Source organism: Trichomonas vaginalis, chromosome V (assembly GCF_026262505.1).
Source record: "Trichomonas vaginalis G3 chromosome V, whole genome shotgun sequence".
NCBI lineage: Eukaryota > Parabasalia > Trichomonadida > Trichomonadidae > Trichomonas > Trichomonas vaginalis.
This window is the reverse complement of record NC_067207.1, coordinates 323585-342571: the sequence shown is the minus strand read 5'-3', so window position 1 is coordinate 342571 and position 18987 is coordinate 323585. Positions and strand designations below refer to the sequence as shown.

The following is an 18987-nucleotide window of genomic DNA, read 5'->3' as shown; positions in this document are numbered from 1 at the left end:
GTGTTAGAATACAATTGCCATGACTTTTGTTGTAATCATTTGATCTTCCTGGAAGGAGTTGCAATGGAAGCCAAACTCCACTCCATCCAGTATCAGAAAGCCAGGAAGGAAGTCTTAACCTTGAGAAAGGGGCTTCCTTCTAGGCTTTCTGTGTTACATTGGATCATAATCTGTAGAGAAGGGAGTATTTGCAGATTCTGGCCTCTTATAAGGCCAGATCTTCGTATTTCATTGCTTCCCAGGGCCGGATTTCTCTCCTGCGCCATAGATTCAGGACGGCATTGAGAAAGCCGGCCCTGAGTAATGTAAGCGAGGCTCTGGCCTCTACTAGAGGCCAGAGACTGTGATTATACGTCTTTTCAGGGCGCCGAGTTTTGCGAGAATGTCTATCATGTGGATGATCATCGCAAAACTCGGCCCTGAGGATGAATTTTGCAGGCTCTGGCCTCAGTAGGAGCCAGGGCTTGGTATTGTAGGATTCCCATGGCCGGTTTTCGCTCCTGCCGCCTGGGATAAGGGCGGCATTTGAGAAAGCCGGCCCTATGGATTTAAAGCGAAGCCCTGGCCTTTGCTATGGTCAGGGCCTGTGTATTTCTTTCTTTCAGGGCCGAAATGAGAGGAGATCGTCAATGATGTGGACGATCTCCCTCAAAATCGGCCCTGAGGATTGCATTTGTAGGCTCTGGCCTTTGCTAGGGTCAGAGCTTCGTTTGGTAAGTATCCCAAGGCCGGATTCCGCTCCTGCCGCCCGGGATAAGGGCTGCATTTGAGAAAGCCGGCCCTGGGTATTTAAAACGAAGCCCTGGCCTTTGCTGGGGCCAGAGCATGTATCTGTATGTCTTTCAGGGCCGAGTTCTTGCGAGACTGTCGACATGATCGACGATCATCGCAAAACTCGGCCCTGAGGATTGTTTTTGAAAGCCCTGGCCACTGCTAAGGCCAGAGCTTCGTATGGGCACTCTCTCGGAGCTGGATTCCTCTCCGGCCGCCCTGAATCAGGGCGGTCTTTGAGGAAACCGGCCCCGAGGATGGTTTGCGAAGCTCTGGCCTTAGCAATGGCCAGAGCTTGTGATTTTAATGAAGAGCCAAGTTCCTCTCGGATCGTGCCTAATGAGGACGACCGTCGAGGAACTTGGCTCTGAGGAGATGAATTGTGAGCTCTGGCCTCGATGAAGGCCAGAGTTTTGAATGGAATGTTTTGATGGGATGAGCCAATGCTCAGTAAGCTCGTCCCATCAAAACATTCGATTAAAAATTGAATTAAAAATTATCGTAATCATTGAAAAATTACAACAATATTTTTGAATAATATTATTATATAATAAGAATTGAATAAATTTCTCACAAAATTAAATAAAAATTTCCAAAAAATATTAGAAAATTTTAAAAATTATTGAAAAAATAACAAATTTGATAAGAAAATTAAGGATTAGAGAAATTTAAGAAATATAGAAAATGGTTATTTATTATTGTAATGGGAAATTGAGGATATTTGAGGAGTTTTATACAGAATGTGATCTTTATAATTAAAAGAAATGAAGATATTCAAGAAAGGAGTTTACAAATGCAGGGTAAAGGAACAATACTCTGCATTTGTAAACTCCTTTCTTGAATTGAAATTCAATGAATCACATTCAAGTGAAAAAGTGCAAGCTATTCGAGAAAGGAGTTTACAAATGCAGGGTAAAGGAACAATACTCTGCATTTGTAAACTCCTTTCTTGAATTGAAATTCAATGAATCACATTCAAGTGAAAAAGTGCAAGCTATTCGAGAAAGGAGTTTACAAATGCAGGGTAAAGGAACAATACTCTGCATTTGTAAACTCCTTTCTTGAATTGAAATTCAATGAATCACATTCAAGTGAAAAAGTGCAAGCTATTCGAGAAAGGAGTTTACAAATGCAGGGTAAAGGAACAATACTCTGCATTTGTAAACTCCTTTCTTGAATTGAAATTCAATGAATCACATTCAAGTGAAAAAGTGCAAGCTATTCGAGAAAGGAGTTTACAAATGCAGGGTAAAGGAACAATACTCTGCATTTGTAAACTCCTTTCTTGAATTGAAATTCAATGAATCACATTCAAGTGAAAAAGTGCAAGCTATTCGAGATTTACAAATGCAGTAAAGGAACAATACTCTGCATTTAAACTCTAATTAAAATTCAATAATCACATTCAAGTGAAAAGTGCACCTAATTTACACATATAAATGCAATAATAGCAATATCCACTAAGCACAAATGTAATCTCAATCAAAACACATTATCTTCATAAATGTTAACAAATTTTTCTATTCACACATGTCTAATCATAAATAATTAAGTCTATTCATCATTTATCGTCTAATCAAATATAATTTACATTCTCATTGATAATTGTTATATAAAAATAACATAGATTATATTTCAAATGAGACTCTTAGAGCTTTTCTTATTTTAACATTGTAATAATATAGAATAGCATATAGATATATATGTAATAACGTATATATATGCTTATTTCTCTCATGTTTCGAAATGCAATGTGATATTGCACTCACTTTTTATAGAAATCTACCATACTCATAGGAATGATGACATATACATTTGTCTATCTATCTACGTTGTAAAAACCTTCATTAGCCCTAAGCTCAAAGTTTTTCTCATTCATTGCTTTAAATTGACCAAAAAATTGAATACTTGCTTTAAATTGACCATTCAATTTAAAGTTCGTCCCTTTGTATTTTGGATTTTGGAGGTTCTTGTTGTTATTTCTACAAATTAGATCCTTATTAAAATTGTTAATTTTTCGATCATTAGCGATGTCACAGTTTAAATTGGAAATTCTTTTTCTTTGGATAGTTCACACCCGTAAAAATATTTTTACGACTTTATTATGCGACAAAATACAGACAAATCTTGCAGTGATGAACTTTATGATACAGAACAAAGAGAAGAATAATATTCATTACTAGATGATTAAACCTAATCAATCTTCGGCATATTTAAATGCACATATTAAATTTGAAAAATGCAAAAAAGTCCAGCTGGGATCAATATTTTGGTAGTAAAGATAAATGTGACTATATACAAAATGGGACCGTATTATTATTTGATAATAGCAGTATCAATAATTATTATGTTTTACTTTGTTTCTATAAAGAATGCAAAGAAACTGGCGCAATTTGCATTCAAAGAACTAATAAAGTGTGTACATTACTTGAAGAAACAGTATTTACCAATTGTAGTTCCACCACAGAATATGGTGGAGGGTCTGTTTATTATAACTGCCAAGCAGATGGAGAGTTCGTCCAACATCGAACATGTTATTATGCGTCAATAGCAGAGCAAGCTATGGCATTTGCTCAAGCTGCTAAGCAATACCTTTCTAATAAAAACTATGCAATTGAAGTTTCTGTTCTTAAATGTGGAGAAAATGAAGAAAAAGGAAGTTACACATTTGGTATTTCTTTTGGCGATATATGTTTTGATAATAACAACATCACAAACAACAAATGTATTCATCAATAACTATTGGACTTTTAGGAAATTCGGGTACATATAATTTTTCAACATTTAGAGAAAACGCTCAAATTGAAAGTTTTTCGCTTTTATTTTCCTCTTCAGATTATTCATTAACTCATACAGTTTCGTATTGTAATATTATTGGAAATAAATGTGGAGCAGATAAAAACCAAGTTCTATTTTATTGTATATCCAAAACTAATTTAGATCACTGCATATTTTTAAATAACACTGCAAAATACATGTTTGGGCAAGATATAGATGGTTATAATTCGACTATTTCAGATTCATATGTTGACTCTAATTCAACCACAGGATCAGGAACTGTTATATTTAAGAATATAAAAGAAGGTTACGATTTTAATACGTTTACTCATATATTTAATGAAAACTGCTCAATAGTTTCTCATAGAATAATCTCCCTTAAATCGATTTTTCTTTCAAAGTTTGCAAAAACTGCAACTGCAGGATTATTTTCACGCAAAGTATAGATATAAATGGCAGTATTATGTCGACAAAAGTCGTTATTCTGTTCAACGGCAAAACAAATTATTTAAGCTGTTAAATCTTTTCTTTTTTATAAAAACTTTGCTTTTAATTTTTCAATTTTTAAATGAGGAGAAAACAAACCAAAAGGAAGCAATACATTTCTAATTGGATATTGTGAAATACTAATTAAGAAAAATAACATCGCAAGCAATAAATGCATAGAAATTTCATTGTATCTGGATTTGCAGGATTTAAAAATAGGCGTTTATTAGTTTTGAGAGTGTATGAAATTTTTTTAACTTCAAATGAATTCTTAATATTAAATAAAGTAAATCAAACAATTTATAAAATAACAAATAAAAAAAAACAATATAGAAATAGAAATAATTAAGCACGAAGTTCGGAGACAGTTGGTAAGAAAGGTTTGAGTGCTTGTCGTGATGGATTCCATCCTTTAGGTAAAACTTTCGAAGGACGAGAATTTGTTACTTTCGGAATTACGATTGCTTTGTTTATCTTGTTCCCTTCGATTGCAGAGATAGATTGTGCTGTTGAAGGAACTGAACTGACTGGGAATCCACCGCCAATGAACTTGGCTGTGTTTCCTGCTATTTCTTCTGTTTTTGACTGTGTTGATGACCTCATCTCGTGGACTTTCTTCTTCTCCATGAAATATGATGATTTAGTGTAATTGAGTTCACCACGAACTTCTTCAACACTCTTCTTAAGTTCATCGATGTTACTTGAGCGATCAAACAGCTCTGTTTCGATCTCTTGAAGTTGTTTCGTCTTCATTTCGAGCTGTTCTTCAAGAATTCTAATTTCTTCATCACCGTCATCTTTCGTTTGACTTCCAACTTTCCTTTGTTCGCGAACAAGAAGTTTACGACGTTCTTCACGAAGAACTTTAAGTTTGTCGATTCGATAAAGACGTTCCATAAGTTTGTTTCGGAGTTCTTGTGTCATCTTGAGGAGATTAAGAAGTTCTGGATTCGATGCTTCTAAGAAACGCCATCTGTGGATATTCATCGGCGTTTCAAGTTCATCTTCAAGAGCACGAACACGACCTTGTTGGAAAAGGATTCCTTTCTCAAGATTTCGACATTCCGTTCGTAAATAAACGGAATGTTTCGATTTGTCCATCAATTTCTTCTGTTTTTCAACTTCGGACAACAATGTTTTCTTCAATTCGTCGACTTCATGGCATTTCTGTGTGTATGTTGCTGATTCTGATTTAAGACGGCCTTCAATAAGAACAATCTTCTCTTTTAATAGATCTAATGAATAAATTCTGTCATGAATCTGCTTTTGATAAAATAAGTTATATGTTGAATGCAATTGATTCAATATATTCGAACTCATCAACACTTTCATGAATATAAGAAAAATATGGAAAAAATTTAGCAAACCTATTGAAAATATTATTATTTGAATGATACACAATTTAATTGGGACAATGTCACGCCCGTAAAATATTTTTGCCATAATAATGTTAAAAAATGAACAAAAATCAGAACAAAGGGGAAGGCTACACTTTGACTATCTCAGATTCATATGTTGATTCAAATTCAACAAATGGACTTGTTATATTTAATAATCTAACAATAAACTCATTTTTTAACACTTTTAATCATTTATTTAATGAAAATTGTTCAATAAATTCTGGAAAAATTATCACTTATAATTTTTCATATCTTTCTACATTTGTAAAAACTGCTTCTGCAGGATTAGTTCCATCAAAAAAGTAAAAAAATACGCCATCATTAATTAATATCTTAAGATATTTTTAATGATATGTTTGCATTTGATTCAGATACTTAAATAAAAAGAAAATTTTTGTCAGTGAACAATTAAATTGCAAGTCAATAAGAATACCCTATACATTTTTAAGAGAATGCAATATCCGTCTCCAAAGCTTTTCCATTTCTCAATCTTCATGGAGAAATTGAATTAGTCTGTCTTCCCCACATATTCAAAATTGATTAGTTTCTCCTCTTCTCCTTGGAGAAAATCGAAATGAGCTCATTGGGTGCTTTGACCAAATTTAAAAATTTACCAAATATTGTGTTTTGTCAAGTAATAAACTGACATTTTAAATAGATAAATGTAAAAAATAGTGTATAGTTTTTCATTTTGGAGAAGTTTGTATTTTGGGACGAACTTTAAATTGAACGGTCAATTTAAAGCAAGTATTCAATTTTTTGGTCAATTTAAAGCAATCTTATATGTAGTTTGTTTTAAAGGCTTGATCAATAGCATATGATCAGTACTCGTTGAGTATGTTATGATGTTAAGAGATAATGGATAGTACACTTTAATATTGAAATTGAATTTGGATTATTATGCAATATTCTATAATATATATTATGATGATCATAAGAATGTGTTGTATGTGATGACACTTAAGTATCATTGATATTTTTTAATTATTGAAAAAGTTAGTAAATAATATTTCTTAATGTGGTGTTCTATTCCGTGAATTCAATAATCACTGTTTTAGAATTTATAAGTATAAGCTGAAAATGATAAGCTTAGAATGACAAGCTGATGATGCCGGGATAAAAAATAATAATCTGTCAAAATGGTTATTTTAATAAATAAATATAAGAAGGTTAGGAAATGGACTTTGACCTTGAGAAAAAGCCCATCTTCTAACTTTCAGACGAATTTTGGTTAACATTGCGAGTGTCTGCTGCAAATCTCTGCTGAAGCAGCAGGCACTCGCAATTGTAGGCCATGGCAATTGTATTTATAGTGTTAGAATACAATTGCCATGACTTTTGTGTAATCATTTGATCTTCCTGGAAGGAGTTGCAATGGAAGCCAAACTCCACTCCATCCAGTATCAGAAAGCCAGGAAGGAAGTCTTAACCTTGAGAAAGGGCTTCCTTCTAGGCTTTCTGTGTTACATTGGATCATAATCTGTAGAGAAGGGAGTATTTGCAGATTCTGGCCTCTTATAAGGCCAGATCTTCGTATTTCATGCTTCCCAGGGCCGGATTTCTCTCCTGCCGCCATAGATCAGGACGGCATTTGAGAAAGCCGGCCCTGAGTAATGTAAGCGAGGCTCTGGCCTCTACTGAGGCCAGAGACTGTGATATTACGTCTTTCAGGGCCGAGTTTCTGCGAGAATGTCTATCATGTGGATGATCATCGCAAAACTCGGCCCTGAGGATGAATTTTGCAGGCTCTGGCCTCAGTAGGAGCCAGGGCTTGGTATTGTAGGATTCCCATGGCCGGTTTTCGCTCCTGCCGCCTGGGATAAGGGCGGCATTTGAGAAAGCCGGCCCTATGGATTTAAAGCGAAGCCCTGGCCTTTGCTATGGTCAGGGCCTGTGTATTTCTTTCTTTCAGGGCCGAAATGAGAGGAGATCGTCAATGATGTGGACGATCTCCCTCAAAATCGGCCCTGAGGATTGCATTTGTAGGCTCTGGCCTTTGCTAGGGTCAGAGCTTCGTTTGGTAAGTATCCCAAGGCCGGATTCCGCTCCTGCCGCCCGGGATAAGGGCTGCATTTGAGAAAGCCGGCCCTGGGTATTTAAAACGAAGCCCTGGTCTTTGCTGGGGCCAGAGCATGTATCTGTATGTCTTTCAGGGCCGAGTTCTTGCGAGACTGTCGACATGATCGACGATCATCGCAAAACTCGGCCCTGAGGATTGTTTTTGAAAGCCCTGGCCACTGCTAAGGCCAGAGCTTCGTATGGGCACTCTCTCGGAGCTGGATTCCTCTCCGGCCGCCCTGAATCAGGGCGGTCTTTGAGGAAACCGGCCCCGAGGATGGTTTGCGAAGCTCTGGCCTTAGCAATGGCCAGAGCTTGTGATTTTAATGAAGAGCCAAGTTCCTCTCGGATCGTGCCTAATGAGGACGACCGTCGAGGAACTTGGCTCTGAGGAGATGAATTGTGAGCTCTGGCCTCGATGAAGGCCAGAGTTTTGAATGGAATGTTTTGATGGGATGAGCCAATGCTCAGTAAGCTCGTCCCATCAAAACATTCGATTAAAAATTGAATTAAAAATTATCGTAATCACTGAAAAATTACAACAATATTTTTGAATAATATTATTATATAATAAGAATTGAATAAATTTCTCACAAAATTAAATAAAAATTTCCAAAAAATATTAGAAAATTTTAAAAATTATTGAAAAAATAACAAATTTGATAAGAAAATTAAGGATTAGAGAAATTTAAGAAATATAGAAAATGGTTATTTATTATTGTAATGGGAAATTGAGGATATTTGAGGAGTTTTATACAGAATGTGATCTTTATAATTAAAAGAAATGAAGATATTCAAGAAAGGAGTTTACAAATGCAGGGTAAAGGAACAATACTCTGCATTTGTAAACTCCTTTCTTGAATTGAAATTCAATGAATCACATTCAAGTGAAAAAGTGCAAGCTATTCGAGAAAGGAGTTTACAAATGCAGGGTAAAGGAACAATACTCTGCATTTGTAAACTCCTTTCTTGAATTAAAATTCAATGAATCACATTCAAGTGAAAAAGTGCGAGTTTTCCTAATTTACACATATAAATGCAATATAATAGCAATATCCCACTAAGCACAAATGTAATCTCAATCAAAACACATTATCTTCATAAATGTTAACAAATTTTTCTATTCACACATGTCTAATCATAAATAATTAAGTCTATTCATCATTTATCGTCTAATCAAATATAATTTACATTCTCATTGATAATTGTTATATAAAAATAACATAGATTATATTTCAAATGAGACTCTTAGAGCTTTTCTTATTTTAACATTGTAATAATATAGAATAGCATATAGATATATATGTAATAACGTATATATATGCTTATTTCTCTCATGTTTCGAAATGCAATGTGATATTGCACTCACTTTTTATAGAAATCTACCATACTCATAGGAATGATGACATATACATTTGTCTATCTATCTACGTTGTAAAAACCTTCATTAGCCCTAAGCTCAAAGTTTTTCTCATTCATTGCTTTAAATTGACCAAAAAATTGAATACTTGCTTTAAATTGACCATTCAATTTAAAGTTCGTCCCTTTGTATTTTGGATTTTGGAGGTTCTTGTTGTTATTTCTACAAATTAGATCCTTATTAAAATTGTTAATTTTTCGATCATTAGCGATGTCACAGTTTAAATTGGAAATTCTTTTTCTTTGGATAGTTCACACCCGTAAAAATATTTTTACGACTTTATTATGCGACAAAATACAGACAAATCTTGCAGTGATGAACTTTATGATACAGAACAAAGAGAAGAATAATATTCATTACTAGATGATTAAACCTAATCAATCTTCGGCATATTTAAATGCACATATTAAATTTGAAAAATGCAAAAAAGTCCAGCTGGGATCAATATTTTGGTAGTAAAGATAAATGTGACTATATACAAAATGGGACCGTATTATTTGATAATAGCAGTATCAATAATTATTATGTTTTACTTTGTTTCTATAAAGAATGCAAAGAAACTGGCGCAATTTGCATTCAAAGAACTAATAAAGTGTGTACATTACTTGAAGAAACAGTATTTACCAATTGTAGTTCCACCACAGAATATGGTGGAGGGTCTGTTTATTATAACTGCCAAGCAGATGGAGAGTTCGTCCAACATCGAACATGTTATTATGCGTCAATAGCAGAGCAAGCTATGGCATTTGCTCAAGCTGCTAAGCAATACCTTTCTAATAAAAACTATGCAATTGAAGTTTCTGTTCTTAAATGTGGAGAAAATGAAGAAAAAGGAAGTTACACATTTGGTATTTCTTTTGGCGATATATGTTTTGATAATAACAACATCACAAACAACAAATGTATTCATCAATAACTATTGGACTTTTAGGAAATTCGGGTACATATAATTTTTCAACATTTAGAGAAAACGCTCAAATTGAAAGTTTTTCGCTTTTATTTTCCTCTTCAGATTATTCATTAACTCATACAGTTTCGTATTGTAATATTATTGGAAATAAATGTGGAGCAGATAAAAACCAAGTTCTATTTTATTGTATATCCAAAACTAATTTAGATCACTGCATATTTTTAAATAACACTGCAAAATACATGTTTGGGCAAGATATAGATGGTTATAATTCGACTATTTCAGATTCATATGTTGACTCTAATTCAACCACAGGATCAGGAACTGTTATATTTAAGAATATAAAAGAAGGTTACGATTTTAATACGTTTACTCATATATTTAATGAAAACTGCTCAATAGTTTCTCATAGAATAATCTCCCTTAAATCGATTTTTCTTTCAAAGTTTGCAAAAACTGCAACTGCAGGATTATTTTCACGCAAAGTATAGATATAAATGGCAGTATTATGTCGACAAAAGTCGTTATTCTGTTCAACGGCAAAACAAATTATTTAAGCTGTTAAATCTTTTCTTTTTTATAAAAACTTTGCTTTTAATTTTTCAATTTTTAAATGAGGAGAAAACAAACCAAAAGGAAGCAATACATTTCTAATTGGATATTGTGAAATACTAATTAAGAAAAATAACATCGCAAGCAATAAATGCATAGAAATTTCATTGTATCTGGATTTGCAGGATTTAAAAATAGGCGTTTATTAGTTTTGAGAGTGTATGAAATTTTTTTAACTTCAAATGAATTCTTAATATTAAATAAAGTAAATCAAACAATTTATAAAATAACAAATAAAAAAAAACAATATAGAAATAGAAATAATTAAGCACGAAGTTCGGAGACAGTTGGTAAGAAAGGTTTGAGTGCTTGTCGTGATGGATTCCATCCTTTAGGTAAAACTTTCGAAGGACGAGAATTTGTTACTTTCGGAATTACGATTGCTTTGTTTATCTTGTTCCCTTCGATTGCAGAGATAGATTGTGCTGTTGAAGGAACTGAACTGACTGGGAATCCACCGCCAATGAACTTGGCTGTGTTTCCTGCTATTTCTTCTGTTTTTGACTGTGTTGATGACCTCATCTCGTGGACTTTCTTCTTCTCCATGAAATATGATGATTTAGTGTAATTGAGTTCACCACGAACTTCTTCAACACTCTTCTTAAGTTCATCGATGTTACTTGAGCGATCAAACAGCTCTGTTTCGATCTCTTGAAGTTGTTTCGTCTTCATTTCGAGCTGTTCTTCAAGAATTCTAATTTCTTCATCACCGTCATCTTTCGTTTGACTTCCAACTTTCCTTTGTTCGCGAACAAGAAGTTTACGACGTTCTTCACGAAGAACTTTAAGTTTGTCGATTCGATAAAGACGTTCCATAAGTTTGTTTCGGAGTTCTTGTGTCATCTTGAGGAGATTAAGAAGTTCTGGATTCGATGCTTCTAAGAAACGCCATCTGTGGATATTCATCGGCGTTTCAAGTTCATCTTCAAGAGCACGAACACGACCTTGTTGGAAAAGGATTCCTTTCTCAAGATTTCGACATTCCGTTCGTAAATAAACGGAATGTTTCGATTTGTCCATCAATTTCTTCTGTTTTTCAACTTCGGACAACAATGTTTTCTTCAATTCGTCGACTTCATGGCATTTCTGTGTGTATGTTGCTGATTCTGATTTAAGACGGCCTTCAATAAGAACAATCTTCTCTTTTAATAGATCTAATGAATAAATTCTGTCATGAATCTGCTTTTGATAAAATAAGTTATATGTTGAATGCAATTGATTCAATATATTCGAACTCATCAACACTTTCATGAATATAAGAAAAATATGGAAAAAATTTAGCAAACCTATTGAAAATATTATTATTTGAATGATACACAATTTAATTGGGACAATGTCACGCCCGTAAAATATTTTTGCCATAATAATGTTAAAAAATGAACAAAAATCAGAACAAAGGGGAAGGCTACACTTTGACTATCTCAGATTCATATGTTGATTCAAATTCAACAAATGGACTTGTTATATTTAATAATCTAACAATAAACTCATTTTTTAACACTTTTAATCATTTATTTAATGAAAATTGTTCAATAAATTCTGGAAAAATTATCACTTATAATTTTTCATATCTTTCTACATTTGTAAAAACTGCTTCTGCAGGATTAGTTCCATCAAAAAAGTAAAAAAATACGCCATCATTAATTAATATCTTAAGATATTTTTAATGATATGTTTGCATTTGATTCAGATACTTAAATAAAAAGAAAATTTTTGTCAGTGAACAATTAAATTGCAAGTCAATAAGAATACCCTATACATTTTTAAGAGAATGCAATATCCGTCTCCAAAGCTTTTCCATTTCTCAATCTTCATGGAGAAATTGAATTAGTCTGTCTTCCCCACATATTCAAAATTGATTAGTTTCTCCTCTTCTCCTTGGAGAAAATCGAAATGAGCTCATTGGGTGCTTTGACCAAATTTAAAAATTTACCAAATATTGTGTTTTGTCAAGTAATAAACTGACATTTTAAATAGATAAATGTAAAAAATAGTGTATAGTTTTTCATTTTGGAGAAGTTTGTATTTTGGGACGAACTTTAAATTGAACGGTCAATTTAAAGCAAGTATTCAATTTTTTGGTCAATTTAAAGCAATCTTATATGTAGTTTGTTTTAAAGGCTTGATCAATAGCATATGATCAGTACTCGTTGAGTATGTTATGATGTTAAGAGATAATGGATAGTACACTTTAATATTGAAATTGAATTTGGATTATTATGCAATATTCTATAATATATATTATGATGATCATAAGAATGTGTTGTATGTGATGACACTTAAGTATCATTGATATTTTTTAATTATTGAAAAAGTTAGTAAATAATATTTCTTAATGTGGTGTTCTATTCCGTGAATTCAATAATCACTGTTTTAGAATTTATAAGTATAAGCTGAAAATGATAAGCTTAGAATGACAAGCTGATGATGCCGGGATAAAAAATAATAATCTGTCAAAATGGTTATTTTAATAATAAATAATATAAGAAGGTTAGGAAATGGACTTTGACCTTGAGAAAAAGCCCATCTTCTAACTTTCAGACGAATTTTGGTTAACATTGCGAGTGTCTGCTGCAAATCTCTGCTGAAGCAGCAGGCACTCGCAATTGTAGGCCATGGCAATTGTATTTATAGTGTTAGAATACAATTGCCATGACTTTTGTGTAATCATTTGATCTTCCTGGAAGGAGTTGCAATGGAAGCCAAACTCCACTCCATCCAGTATCAGAAAGCCAGGAAGGAAGTCTTAACCTTGAGAAAGGGCTTCCTTCTAGGCTTTCTGTGTTACATTGGATCATAATCTGTAGAGAAGGGAGTATTTGCAGATTCTGGCCTCTTATAAGGCCAGATCTTCGTATTTCATGCTTCCCAGGGCCGGATTTCTCTCCTGCCGCCATAGATCAGGACGGCATTTGAGAAAGCCGGCCCTGAGTAATGTAAGCGAGGCTCTGGCCTCTACTGAGGCCAGAGACTGTGATATTACGTCTTTCAGGGCCGAGTTTCTGCGAGAATGTCTATCATGTGGATGATCATCGCAAAACTCGGCCCTGAGGATGAATTTTGCAGGCTCTGGCCTCAGTAGGAGCCAGGGCTTGGTATTGTAGGATTCCCATGGCCGGTTTTCGCTCCTGCCGCCTGGGATAAGGGCGGCATTTGAGAAAGCCGGCCCTATGGATTTAAAGCGAAGCCCTGGCCTTTGCTATGGTCAGGGCCTGTGTATTTCTTTCTTTCAGGGCCGAAATGAGAGGAGATCGTCAATGATGTGGACGATCTCCCTCAAAATCGGCCCTGAGGATTGCATTTGTAGGCTCTGGCCTTTGCTAGGGTCAGAGCTTCGTTTGGTAAGTATCCCAAGGCCGGATTCCGCTCCTGCCGCCCGGGATAAGGGCTGCATTTGAGAAAGCCGGCCCTGGGTATTTAAAACGAAGCCCTGGTCTTTGCTGGGGCCAGAGCATGTATCTGTATGTCTTTCAGGGCCGAGTTCTTGCGAGACTGTCGACATGATCGACGATCATCGCAAAACTCGGCCCTGAGGATTGTTTTTGAAAGCCCTGGCCACTGCTAAGGCCAGAGCTTCGTATGGGCACTCTCTCGGAGCTGGATTCCTCTCCGGCCGCCCTGAATCAGGGCGGTCTTTGAGGAAACCGGCCCGAGGATGGTTTGCGAAGCTCTGGCCTTAGCAATGGCCAGAGCTTGTGATTTTAATGAAGAGCCAAGTTCCTCTCGGATCGTGCCTAATGAGGACGACCGTCGAGGAACTTGGCTCTGAGGAGATGAATTGTGAGCTCTGGCCTCGATGAAGGCCAGAGTTTTGAATGGAATGTTTTGATGGGATGAGCCAATGCTCAGTAAGCTCGTCCCATCAAAACATTCGATTAAAAATTGAATTAAAAATTATCGTAATCACTGAAAAATTACAACAATATTTTTGAATAATATTATTATATAATAAGAATTGAATAAATTTCTCACAAAATTAAATAAAAATTTCCAAAAAATATTAGAAAATTTTAAAAATTATTGAAAAAATAACAAATTTGATAAGAAAATTAAGGATTAGAGAAATTTAAGAAATATAGAAAATGGTTATTTATTATTGTAATGGGAAATTGAGGATATTTGAGGAGTTTTATACAGAATGTGATCTTTATAATTAAAAGAAATGAAGATATTCAAGAAAGGAGTTTACAAATGCAGGGTAAAGGAACAATACTCTGCATTTGTAAACTCCTTTCTTGAATTGAAATTCAATGAATCACATTCAAGTGAAAAAGTGCAAGCTATTCGAGAAAGGAGTTTACAAATGCAGGGTAAAGGAACAATACTCTGCATTTGTAAACTCCTTTCTTGAATTAAAATTCAATGAATCACATTCAAGTGAAAAAGTGCGAGTTTTCCTAATTTACACATATAAATGCAATATAATAGCAATATCCCACTAAGCACAAATGTAATCTCAATCAAAACACATTATCTTCATAAATGTTAACAAATTTTTCTATTCACACATGTCTAATCATAAATAATTAAGTCTATTCATCATTTATCGTCTAATCAAATATAATTTACATTCTCATTGATAATTGTTATATAAAAATAACATAGATTATATTTCAAATGAGACTCTTAGAGCTTTTCTTATTTTAACATTGTAATAATATAGAATAGCATATAGATATATATGTAATAACATATATATATGCTTATTTCTCTCATGTTTCGAAATGCAATGTGATATTGCACTCACTTTTTATAGAAATCTACCATACTCATAGGAATGATGACATATACATTTGTCTATCTATCTACGTTGTAAAAACCTTCATTAGCCCTAAGCTCAAAGTTTTTCTCATTCATTGCTTTAAATTGACCAAAAAATTGAATACTTGCTTTAAATTGACCATTCAATTTAAAGTTCGTCCCTTTGTATTTTGGATTTTGGAGGTTCTTGTTGTTATTTCTACAAATTAGATCCTTATTAAAATTGTTAATTTTTCGATCATTAGCGATGTCACAGTTTAAATTGGAAATTCTTTTTCTTTGGATAGTTCACACCCGTAAAAATATTTTTACGACTTTATTATGCGACAAAATACAGACAAATCTTGCAGTGATGAACTTTATGATACAGAACAAAGAGAAGAATAATATTCATTACTAGATGATTAAACCTAATCAATCTTCGGCATATTTAAATGCACATATTAAATTTGAAAAATGCAAAAAAGTCCAGCTGGGATCAATATTTTGGTAGTAAAGATAAATGTGACTATATACAAAATGGGACCGTATTATTTGATAATAGCAGTATCAATAATTATTATGTTTTACTTTGTTTCTATAAAGAATGCAAAGAAACTGGCGCAATTTGCATTCAAAGAACTAATAAAGTGTGTACATTACTTGAAGAAACAGTATTTACCAATTGTAGTTCCACCACAGAATATGGTGGAGGGTCTGTTTATTATAACTGCCAAGCAGATGGAGAGTTCGTCCAACATCGAACATGTTATTATGCGTCAATAGCAGAGCAAGCTATGGCATTTGCTCAAGCTGCTAAGCAATACCTTTCTAATAAAAACTATGCAATTGAAGTTTCTGTTCTTAAATGTGGAGAAAATGAAGAAAAAGGAAGTTACACATTTGGTATTTCTTTTGGCGATATATGTTTTGATAATAACAACATCACAAACAACAAATGTATTCATCAATAACTATTGGACTTTTAGGAAATTCGGGTACATATAATTTTTCAACATTTAGAGAAAACGCTCAAATTGAAAGTTTTTCGCTTTTATTTTCCTCTTCAGATTATTCATTAACTCATACAGTTTCGTATTGTAATATTATTGGAAATAAATGTGGAGCAGATAAAAACCAAGTTCTATTTTATTGTATATCCAAAACTAATTTAGATCACTGCATATTTTTAAATAACACTGCAAAATACATGTTTGGGCAAGATATAGATGGTTATAATTCGACTATTTCAGATTCATATGTTGACTCTAATTCAACCACAGGATCAGGAACTGTTATATTTAAGAATATAAAAGAAGGTTACGATTTTAATACGTTTACTCATATATTTAATGAAAACTGCTCAATAGTTTCTCATAGAATAATCTCCCTTAAATCGATTTTTCTTTCAAAGTTTGCAAAAACTGCAACTGCAGGATTATTTTCACGCAAAGTATAGATATAAATGGCAGTATTATGTCGACAAAAGTCGTTATTCTGTTCAACGGCAAAACAAATTATTTAAGCTGTTAAATCTTTTCTTTTTTATAAAAACTTTGCTTTTAATTTTTCAATTTTTAAATGAGGAGAAAACAAACCAAAAGGAAGCAATACATTTCTAATTGGATATTGTGAAATACTAATTAAGAAAAATAACATCGCAAGCAATAAATGCATAGAAATTTCATTGTATCTGGATTTGCAGGATTTAAAAATAGGCGTTTATTAGTTTTGAGAGTGTATGAAATTTTTTTAACTTCAAATGAATTCTTAATATTAAATAAAGTAAATCAAACAATTTATAAAATAACAAATAAAAAAAAACAATATAGAAATAGAAATAATTAAGCACGAAGTTCGGAGACAGTTGGTAAGAAAGGTTTGAGTGCTTGTCGTGATGGATTCCATCCTTTAGGTAAAACTTTCGAAGGACGAGAATTTGTTACTTTCGGAATTACGATTGCTTTGTTTATCTTGTTCCCTTCGATTGCAGAGATAGATTGTGCTGTTGAAGGAACTGAACTGACTGGGAATCCACCGCCAATGAACTTGGCTGTGTTTCCTGCTATTTCTTCTGTTTTTGACTGTGTTGATGACCTCATCTCGTGGACTTTCTTCTTCTCCATGAAATATGATGATTTAGTGTAATTGAGTTCACCACGAACTTCTTCAACACTCTTCTTAAGTTCATCGATGTTACTTGAGCGATCAAACAGCTCTGTTTCGATCTCTTGAAGTTGTTTCGTCTTCATTTCGAGCTGTTCTTCAAGAATTCTAATTTCTTCATCACCGTCATCTTTCGTTTGACTTCCAACTTTCCTTTGTTCGCGAACAAGAAGTTTACGACGTTCTTCACGAAGAACTTTAAGTTTGTCGATTCGATAAAGACGTTCCATAAGTTTGTTTCGGAGTTCTTGTGTCATCTTGAGGAGATTAAGAAGTTCTGGATTCGATGCTTCTAAGAAACGCCATCTGTGGATATTCATCGGCGTTTCAAGTTCATCTTCAAGAGCACGAACACGACCTTGTTGGAAAAGGATTCCTTTCTCAAGATTTCGACATTCCGTTCGTAAATAAACGGAATGTTTCGATTTGTCCATCAATTTCTTCTGTTTTTCAACTTCGGACAACAATGTTTTCTTCAATTCGTCGACTTCATGGCATTTCTGTGTGTATGTTTGCTGATTCTGATTTAAGACGGCCTTCAATAAGAACAATCTTCTCTTTTAATAGATCTAATGAATAAATTCTGTCATGAATCTGCTTTTGATAAAATAAGTTATATGTTGAATGCAATTGATTCAATATATTCGAACTCATCAACACTTTCATGAATATAAGAAAAATATGGAAAAAATTTAGCAAACCTATTGAAAATATTATTATTTGAATGATACACAATTTAATTGGGACAATGTCACGCCCGTAAAATATTTTTGCCATAATAATGTTAAAAAATGAACAAAAATCAGAACAAAGGGGAAGGCTACACTTTGACTATCTCAGATTCATATGTTGATTCAAATTCAACAAATGGACTTGTTATATTTAATAATCTAACAATAAACTCATTTTTTAACACTTTTAATCATTTATTTAATGAAAATTGTTCAATAAATTCTGGAAAAATTATCACTTATAATTTTTCATATCTTTCTACATTTGTAAAAACTGCTTCTGCAGGATTAGTTCCATCAAAAAAGTAAAAAAATACGCCATCATTAATTAATATCTTAAGATATTTTTAATGATATGTTTGCATTTGATTCAGATACTTAAATAAAAAGAAAATTTTTGTCAGTGAACAATTAAATTGCAAGTCAATAAGAATACCCTATACATTTTTAAGAGAATGCAATATCCGTCTCCAAAGCTTTTCCATTTCTCAATCTTCATGGAGAAATTGAATTAGTCTGTCTTCCCCACATATTCAAAATTGATTAGTTTCTCCTCTTCTCCTTGGAGAAAATCGAAATGAGCTCATTGGGTGCTTTGACCAAATTTAAAAATTTACCAAATATTGTGTTTTGTCAAGTAATAAACTGACATTTTAAATAGATAAATGTAAAAAATAGTGTATAGTTTTTCATTTTGGAGAAGTTTGTATTTTGGGACGAACTTTAAATTGAACGGTCAATTTAAAGCAAGTATTCAATTTTTTGGTCAATTTAAAGCAATCTTATATGTAGTTTGTTTTAAAGGCTTGATCAATAGCATATGATCAGTACTCGTTGAGTATGTTATGATGTTAAGAGATAATGGATAGTACACTTTAATATTGAAATTGAATTTGGATTATTATGCAATATTCT

General features: G+C 33.3%; 3 protein-coding genes and 1 pseudogene across 4 annotated transcripts; all 4 read right to left on the bottom strand.

Moving 5' to 3' along the window:
• Positions 1-4380: 4380 nt before the first annotated feature.
• On the bottom strand, positions 4381-5367 carry TVAGG3_0256350 (cilia- and flagella-associated protein 58-related family; the record flags this gene model as incomplete). Its single annotated transcript, XM_051228220.1, has 1 exon — positions 4381-5367. One exon carries the CDS (start codon positions 5365-5367, stop codon positions 4381-4383), a length of 987 nt encoding a protein of 328 aa, XP_051097950.1.
• Positions 5368-10699: 5332 nt separating this feature from the next.
• TVAGG3_0256340 (cilia- and flagella-associated protein 58-related family) lies at positions 10700-11686 on the bottom strand (the record flags this gene model as incomplete). The annotated part of the gene is made up of 1 exon (XM_051228219.1): positions 10700-11686. The coding sequence occupies one exon, from the start codon at positions 11684-11686 to the stop codon at positions 10700-10702; it is 987 nt and encodes a 328-aa protein (XP_051097949.1).
• A 1385-nt stretch (positions 11687-13071) lies between these two features.
• On the bottom strand, positions 13072-13406 carry TVAGG3_0256330 (annotated as a pseudogene). Its single transcript has one exon. A coding segment is annotated over exon 1 (335 nt).
• Positions 13407-17019: 3613 nt separating this feature from the next.
• On the bottom strand, positions 17020-17883 carry TVAGG3_0256320 (cilia- and flagella-associated protein 58-related family; the record flags this gene model as incomplete). Its single annotated transcript, XM_051228218.1, has 1 exon — positions 17020-17883. One exon carries the CDS (start codon positions 17881-17883, stop codon positions 17020-17022), a length of 864 nt encoding a protein of 287 aa, XP_051097948.1.
• Positions 17884-18987: the final 1104 nt, after the last annotated feature.